The following is an 8,359-nucleotide window of genomic DNA, read 5'->3' as shown; positions in this document are numbered from 1 at the left end:
CCCGTAAGATATAAATAGTCCTCAGGGAAAGGACATCTGAAAGATCTATTCCTAATGTTGAAATACCCTCACTTACTAATAACAGCCTCCAGGACCTACCCTTTATTACGTGGATCACACCTGCACGGCCACATCACCCAGCATCAGCTGGGGTGGTGAAATATCCAAACGGAATCCTAAAATGATGCACCGGCTAAGGTCTGCAGTCTGTTTGAACAGGAGCAGGACAGAAGTGGCCAGACGCCAGCTTGCGTCCTGGCCACACAGAACATTAACAAGTGGGCCTGGGAGGCTTCAAGTCTGGAAGGTTGATACAGAAGCCGGTGGTGCACTCGATGACTCCGACGCAGTGATGGGGGCCCCCAAGCACCCTGCCCTCGGCGTGACTGACCCTGGCAGCTGACCTAAAACAGTGTGACATGATGTGACAGCCGATAACTCAGGTCTTCCTTCAGCTTCGTCAGTGGACGACACTCCTTGATCTTGCTAGAAGGGGCTCATCAAACCCACCCCACACCTCCTTTGGCCAGCGAGGCCTAAAGCCTCTTCCAGGATCAGAGTCCCCTTGACTTTGGGGTCAGTCGGGTGATTTGCTCACACAGCAGGTGGAAGGCTAGAGGTGGTACAGGCAAACACTTGGAAAGTGCTATGTCGTGGTTTCTCAGTGTGAGAACACTGGGACCAAACCCAGTGGCCCCTAGAGGGCTTGGCAGACAAGGTGCTCAGAGGTCCAGGGACCTCTGGGGCATGTCCTTTCTCTACCCTGGAGATTCCCCCCACACCCTTTCTCTACATTGTTGGTGGAACCACCAGCCCAGCTGGAGGCAGAGGGACACCCCCAACCGCGTTCTCCCTGGAAACAGTCTTATTATGGGACAAAGCCCCTTCCCCACAAGGCCGACTGCCAAGAACTCAGAAGTGACAGTTTGGTCCTGGTCAGGTGGCTCAGCTGGTTGGAGGATCGTCCCATAAACTGAAGGGTCATGGATTCGATTCCTAGTCAGGGTACATATGCAGATTGTAGGTTCAATCCCCATCAGGGCTCGTAAGAGGGGCAACCAATCAGTCTCTCATTATCAATGTTTCTTTTTCCCTCCCTCCCACCTCTCTAAAAATCTTCTTTAAAAAATGAGGCCATTAAAGTGGGTTATTCCAAACCGACTGGTGTCTTGTAAGAGGACATTTGGACACACACGGGGTACCAGGACACATGTGCAGAGATCACGTGAGTACACAGAGGTGTGACAGGTAGTGGCCTCGGAAGAAGGCCAACCAGATGCCCGCCCCCACCTTGGTCTCAGCCTCCCAGCCTTCAGAGCACTGACAGAGGAAATGTCGGTGGTTTGAGCCGCCTGGTCGCCTTGCGGTGTCAGCAGCCCTCCCAAACCAACCCTGATCTGGGATTCAGAGTCTCCTTTACCTTTCTGTCACGGCTGCGTGTTTCCAACCATGGGACCAAAGTGCCTGTCCATTAGCCAGGCGCCAGGGCACTCGGCGCTGGGGCCACGTTCCCGGAGCAGAGGTGGAACCCACGCAGACACAGGCAGGGTTTGTTAAACTCATCCAACATTTATTGAATTGTGAACCGTTGCAAACAGGGCTGAAACCTGAGCCTCACGCATCGGGATCCCTTTCTAGGCTCCGCCTTGAGAACGAAGCTCAGAGCAGAAACACCAGCAGGGAGACAGGGAGAGGATGAAGGGGAGGCGGCGGGGGGGAGGACTGGGGAGGAGGAGGGCCGGTATGAACAGCTAGATTCTTGGGGGACACACTCGTGCACGCACGCACACAGGCAAAGACCAGGGGCGTCCATCTCTGCCCCGCCCGGCGGCCACAGAACATCGGGGAAAGACCTGCGTCCACAAGACATTTCAGTCCGTCCCGTCATGAAGCGTCTGCCGAAAGGGGCGGGGCCCAGGTCACGGAACTGTGCAGAGAGAAGAAGAAGGGAGGGTGGAGGGTCAGCTTGCAGGGAGAGAGGCCGGGCTGGGCCAATACTGAGGGAAGAATGGTAAGAGGGAGATGCAGGACACAGCCCCTCGGGGAGAAAATGAAGCACAAGGAAAGTGCACGACCATGACGAAAACTGTAACCCAACGAGGCAAGGCAGGCCCAGACTCAGTCCTCATTTGAGCTTGCCCTGAGCAACTCCGATGAGGAAGGGGGGGGGCTGTGTGGAAGGGGGTGGCCCTGGCCGACTTACAGAAAGCCCAACACACAGCCCTCCACAGTCTGCCCAGGGTCTGATTCCGGAGAAGCCATCACAACCCCATCTGGTTCCTCCCACCCTCCCCCCACCCAGGCCACCCCCCGTCAGACCTCTAGTCACCCGAGGACTCCGTGGGGCTAACCTTGCCCAGAGACAGGCTAACTGGGAGTGACCTTGGAGTGCCCTGCCTGGTCAGAGTGCCTTGGTCTGTCTGGAGCCACACTGGCCCCCCCCGCACTAACCAGGTGACTGACACGGGGTGCCTTGGCCGGAAGGCAGCAGCTCTTGACCTCTGGAGGGGCTGGAACTGAGGTTGGCCATGCAGGCAGTCAGCTATGTCCACATGCCTGACATCCCAGAAACACCCAGGACACCAAGGCTCAGGTGACCTTCCCTGGCCAGCGACACCCCGTGTCTGCTGTCACACACCACCGACGGGGGTGGGGGCTAAGTGAGTGTCCGCACGACTGGACGCTGCCCACTGCCTCTTCCCTACACCGACTCTAATCTCCACTGCTTCCCTGTGAGGAAGCGTAACCAGGTGTAACTGCTTTGCCCGGTTCTGTGAGTCCTAGCAGATCGCCGACCCCGAGGCTGCCGTTGGAGACCCCAAAACTGCTCTCACAAACCATGCAAATGAGAACCACTCTCTCCCTCTCCCCTTCTTGAGTCAATGCCATTTTCACTTCTGTGGGCCAAAATCACCCACTGATGGACCTCTCTGGAATTAGGGTGAACCCCATGCAGATTTAAGGGAGCGCCTGAGTTACTGACAGCTGGGAGGTGGCGTGTGGCATAAGCTTGCACGGGGCGGGCTCCGTTTGAGGGGTGAAGTAGTCAGGCCCCACTCGGAGGGCACCCCGTCCCACTCTCCTCAGAGCACCAGCGCCCTGCACGCAGCTCACGCAGCTCTGAAATCACGCGACGCTTCATGTTTTTTAAATCGGTGGTGGGGGGGCTCTCTTCATTTCTGACCCACACTCAAGACACGGCATTTGCACTGTTGCACTGTTACACTGCGCTGAGTGACTCCTGCAGGTCCAAATTCACATTGAACGTGACCTCACTCGGTCCTAGCAAAGCACCCTAAGACATGGGACCAGCGCTGAAAGCATCTAAGAACCAGCAAGCTGGGGGTAGGTGCCGGGGTCCGCAGTATTCTGGGATAGGATACTCAGTTCTAAACACGGAGGGCCAGGGCAGGGGGGCCTAGCACTCAGGTTTGGAGGGTAGTAGAAAGCACTTCTAGGTTCTCCAGAGTCTGGAGCCAGAATTCGGTTCGGACTTGGCTAGTAACCGGTGCCTAGCTCCAGGGTAGGTGGGGTTTGGGGCTCATCTGGGACATATTGGCTGGCAAGCTGGGGACCAGGCTCGGAAGGTGCTGACACACAGCTCTGTGACCGAAAGAACAGGGCGGGAATGGCTGCCGGCTCTGGGGTGCACCGGGCTGGAAACCAGTGCTTAGGTTTGGAGTACGCTGGGAACAAGGAATCTGCTCCAGGGTCCAGGAGCCAGCCCCCTCACCTCTGCCTTTAGGGCCCATTAGCCCTGAGCCAAGGCGGCTTTGATGGCGGCCACCAGCTTCAGAAACTTGCTCTCTGTGTCCACGTAGCCATCGCCTCTCTGGGGACAAAAGATGGAAGTGGTGAGCCGGGTCCAAGACACCAAGCCCACCCCCAGCCCTCAACAGTCCGAAAATGAGGCAGGACAGACAGACAGACAGACCTTCTTGGAGTGAACCAACTTCCCTGCCACTGTTACTTCGAAGAACCCGGTAACCTGGGGAGTCCCCTCGCCACACTGCAGGGGGGGAGACAGAGATGCTGCAAGGGCTGGGGTGCTCTCCTGGAGACACGCCCCCTCCTAGGAAAGGGAGGGCCAGGGCGAAGGGTCAGGCTGCCCCTCGCTGCTGGACAGGTGGTGGGACCCAAGTTAGAGCCCTTCCCTCCATCCCCAAGACTCACGATGTCCAGGCACCCGGGGAACTCATCTTCCAACTTCTTCTTGAGCTGAAGATACTGTAAGGGAGGGTCACGACAGAGGTCACCAGAGGCCAAGCCAGCTAGCCCTCCCCCCATCTTCCCTGGATGCCTGGCTGGCCACTACGCTTACCTTGGGCTTGTAGCCTCAAGCACCACTGGTGGGAGAGAGTCCAGGAGAGTGAAGTCCAGGGGCGGAGGGAGACGGTGGGAAACCCCGGAGAGGGAGGTGGGGGAGAGGGGTGGGAGGGAGTGGACAGCGGGAAATGGAGGGAAACAGGGGCAGGACCAGGAAGAAGTGAAGAGGGGCATGGATGAAACCAAGCAGGGGGCAGACACCCTCAACCGAGAGGAAAGACACACAGAGATTGTTGGGGAGTGGACAGAGATGGGGGGACAGGGATACAGAAAGGAGGCAGATATCCACACACAGAAACGGCACACAGCAGGGGAGCCAAGGACAGAAAGAGGGGTTCAGGGAAAAGGGTGTGACGAGACAACCACAGGGAGGAGGAAGGAGGGAGGGAATGGAAGAGGGCAGAGTTAGGATGGGACTGGCAGAAACAACACCCCCCCCCCCACGTGCCCAGTCTGCACCCCTACCTTCCCGCCCGGGCTTGGAAGGCTCTGAGGGATCCCCAAGGCCCTGCCCCGCCCGCGGATGAAATGTAACTCCTCCCCAGCCCCCACTGCAGGCTATTTCAGGACCCGAGTCTGGGGCTCAGGCCTGGCAAGGGCCTTCACAGGTCGTTCCACTCGGGCCTTGCCGAGTGGGCATTTCTGGCGCTGAAGCAGCGCTGATGGTGCTCTCAAAAGCTGGGGCTGCCGCGGTGGGCATTTCACAGACGGGACGGGGGGCGGACCTGGACTGGGAGCTGCAGGCCAGACCGCCAGCTACTGCCCTGCCCGCCCCACTCCCAGCCTCAGCTGTAAAATGGAGCTAAGATCCTCCTCCCTCATGAGGTTTCTGGTAGGGGAATTTCACACAACACAAATTGGCTGAAAGACACAGGCCAGCCTGCCTGTGCACGCCAGCGCTGTACCACGTGCCACAGGGCAAGGCAGAGGGCTTGTCTCCGAGAGAAAATGCCCCGCCCCCCGCGCCCGGGGCCTCCCCCGGCTTTTCCACTGCCGGGAATCTGACCAAACCGTTACACACACAGGGCTCCCTCCGTGGGGACTGTTAAGATCGCTCTCCCTCTACAGATGGGGAAACTGGGTGCAGGGTTAGTAATGAGGTCCATCCATTGTATTCCTCTCCAAACCACACCGAATATTCTCGAACATTCTTAACTCTCCGACCACACCCCACGACTGTTCTCGGTGCTGGGGGAGGGGACAGCTAAGCACTGACTGAAGCTCCTCTCCCATTACCCGTCGGACCCCGCCCGCGCCCAAATTGGGCCCTAGGCTGGGGAGGTTTCAAATGGCCGCACCCGCGTGTCAGGTCTACCTTTGTAACCTGAGGAGTCTAGGAGGTCCCAACCTGGAGAGGGGTCGAGGCGCTCTGGTCTTCGCCCCGCTCGCGCCCACCCCACCCCCACGGGAGGCCCCGTTCTCGCGGAGGGTCCTCAGGGACCTGCCCCCGACGCCCCCAGTCCCCGGAGCCCAGCTCCACTGGGCCCGGGCCGGGGACTCAGGCGTCTTGCTCACCAATAAACGACTCGGACCGCGAGCCTCATGACGCCGGAGCGCAGCATCTACCCGAAAGCAGGCAACGACCGACCGCGGCCCCGGACTGGCGGGGTCTGCGTCTGGGTGGGAAAGCCTTGCACCCAGCACCAGCCTCCGCGTCCCACAGCGCGAACCAACGCCTGGGGGGGGATTGGAGAGGACAATTGTCCACAGCGGGGACAAGGGGCCCCACGGTCCGCCCCCTTGAGCGTCTGGCCCAAACCTCCCCTCTCCCCGCGGTGGGTCAGGGAGTGTAGGACAGAAGGAGTCCCCGGAAGACGTCCTGAGCGTCCCCTCCGGGATCCTCCCTTCCAGATCCCCCCTCCGGGCCTGAGTGGTACGGCCTAGTGGAGGCGGGGCTCAGAACCCACCCCGACTGGATGGAAGGGAAATTGCTGAGGAGGGTGGCGGTTTAACCACGTGATCCCAGAGGGGTTGGCATTTGGGCCCCTCTCCTGCCCGGGAGTGGGCGAGAGGGCCGGGTCCGAAAGGATTCGGGGCTTGGGGGGGCTGGCCCATGCCACCGAGGTTTCCAGAGAGCGCGCCAGGGCCCCCAGCTGCCTTTTTAAGACCCGGGTGACGCCTGATCACCATAGCAACCCCTCTTTTCTTTGCCTTCCAGCTCCTGGAAACGTGGGGTTCCTGGAAGGTGCTGGGGCGCGGGCGCCTCTCTCTGACCCGTAGTTTCCCCGTTTGGAAGATGGGCGTAAGGACCTTCAGGGACTGTGCAGCGGACCTACCTGCAGCCCTAGTTCTGGGGGCACAGTGGTGGGACGGCGGGAATAAGGATAGAGAGCAACCTGGAAACAGTACTTCTCTTCTGGGGCCGACGTGAGCCTCACGTGGGTGGACGAACTAGAACAGTAGCTAGCTCGTGGGGACAGCTCAGTAACCACAGACTCCGCTGGGAAGCCTTCCTGTCCCAGTTTCTGTCTTCCTCTCACCTGCCATCACCCGGACGTCTCGGCAGGTGGCAGGCAGGTTTCAAGTGCCACTCCACCCCTGTTGCTGTGTGACCTCTGATCCTGGTGGTCTTGGAAAGACGTGATAAGCTTGTGACTTGGAGCATTTAGTGGAGGGCTGGACTCAGTCCATGTCTAGGGGAACAGTCTCCTTGAGCGTCCAGGACCCTCAGAACAAAACCCCAAACCTTAGCACCATCTGCCCCTGCCTGGTCGCATGGGTCCCTTCTTGCCCCTTCTCTCAGCAGCCCCAGTCACATGGAAGCACAGCTGTCTCATCAGGAACCTCACCCACTGTCCTGCCTCAGGGCCTTTGCACGTGCTGTTGCTACCCTCTCCTGCTGGATTCATGCTCACCCTCCAGTAACCAGCTCCAGCATATTGTAGGGAAAGTTTGTCTTCAGTGGAAAACGATGTCTTGTCTACGTCGCATCTTGTATTTGCTGCTGGGTCCATCGTGACACAGCACGATCGTGAAACCTGAGGGGTCTAAACCACAGAAACTGGCATCACAGTTCCAGAGGCCTGAACTCCCGACCAAGATGGCAGCAAGGTTTCTTCTGGAGGCTGAGGAAGATCTTCTCCCTGCTTCTCTCTCCCCGAGTCCGCTGCTTTGCTGGGAACCTCCGGCATTTGTCGGTGTGCATCACCCCAACCTTCAACACATGTTTACCTCTACATCTGTGGGAGTCATGACTTTCCCTGTTTTCCCCCCAAAATTATTCTTGTATACCATTACAAGCTGGGTCCGTGTCCCCTCGGGCTGAGTCCGTGTCCCCTCTGTGCTCTCTCGTGCCCCCCAACATTCCCAGCATGTTCAGCAGGTGGTCAGACACAGGGCAGAAGCTCAAAGTGTGTTTTGTGGACCAGCTGAGAACCTGCCAGGGGCCTCAAAAGAAGAAAGACACCCCACTCCTGCCACTGACAACCAAGGGCCCCCTGCTGTGCTGACGTGGGGAAGCTGGAGGAATTCGACAGGACTTCAGCGCTGGGTCTCTCTCTCTCTCTCTCTCACACACGCACACATACACACACACCAATGGGAACATGCAGGCAACACAATCGCACACCAAGGCAAACCGCAACCCAGCCAGGCACACAGCACGGCAGCGCACGCCTCCGCTCTGCCTCACGGGGACACGGAAGCACATCGGGCTCTCACTAGGGAACCGCAAAGCCGGCGTTCATGCTGCCTGTCACCCACCAGACCCAGTAAGCACAGATGGACTGAATCTTTATGGGCGCTTTGTTCAGGTGGCCAGCGGTCTGAGAAGGCGGTCTTGCATTCCCTTCACGTCAGCCTTTTTAGAAGGAGGGAAAAGCCGAGGTGAGGGGTTTGGAATTCAAGGGGAGAAAAGTGTAGGTGAGGGGCTTAGAATTCAGGGGAGAGGTCCATCAGGTAAAAGCTGCAGTCGGCAATGTCCCTAACATCCTTCCATCTGCTGATTGTTGATCGGCGAATTTTTTGTCTGCGTCCTGTGTCCTGGGTGATTTTCTTTCTCTGTGTCCTGGGCCGAGGGACGTCTCTCCCTGGA

At 58.6% G+C, this 8,359-nt stretch overlaps 1 protein-coding gene across 2 annotated transcripts; it reads right to left on the bottom strand.

Annotated features, from left to right (window-relative positions):
* Positions 1 to 1,549: 1,549 nt before the first annotated feature.
* SELENOW (selenoprotein W) lies at positions 1,550 to 6,083 on the bottom strand. Of its 2 annotated transcripts, none has more exons than XM_045845386.1 (6): positions 5,842 to 6,083; positions 4,322 to 4,346; positions 4,174 to 4,227; positions 3,935 to 4,072; positions 3,734 to 3,832; positions 1,550 to 1,927 (listed from the first exon to the last, which is right to left on the bottom strand). In XM_045845386.1, exons 1-5 carry the CDS (start codon positions 5,886 to 5,888, stop codon positions 3,752 to 3,754), a joined length of 345 nt encoding a protein of 114 aa, XP_045701342.1. In that variant the 5' UTR covers positions 5,889 to 6,083; the 3' UTR covers positions 1,550 to 1,927; positions 3,734 to 3,751. The 2 variants fall into 2 exon arrangements, with proteins under 2 accessions (XP_045701342.1, XP_045701344.1); XM_045845388.1 differs by having other exon boundaries at positions 3,935 to 4,009; positions 5,842 to 6,000.
* Positions 6,084 to 8,359: the final 2,276 nt, after the last annotated feature.

This window comes from Phyllostomus hastatus, unplaced genomic scaffold (genome assembly GCF_019186645.2).
Source record: "Phyllostomus hastatus isolate PE091 unplaced genomic scaffold, TTU_PhHast_1.1 phas_contig_468, whole genome shotgun sequence".
NCBI classification, from domain to species: Eukaryota; Metazoa; Chordata; class Mammalia; order Chiroptera; family Phyllostomidae; genus Phyllostomus; species Phyllostomus hastatus.
The sequence above is the reverse complement of the archived record's forward strand: the minus strand, read 5'-3'. Positions and strand labels throughout refer to the sequence as shown.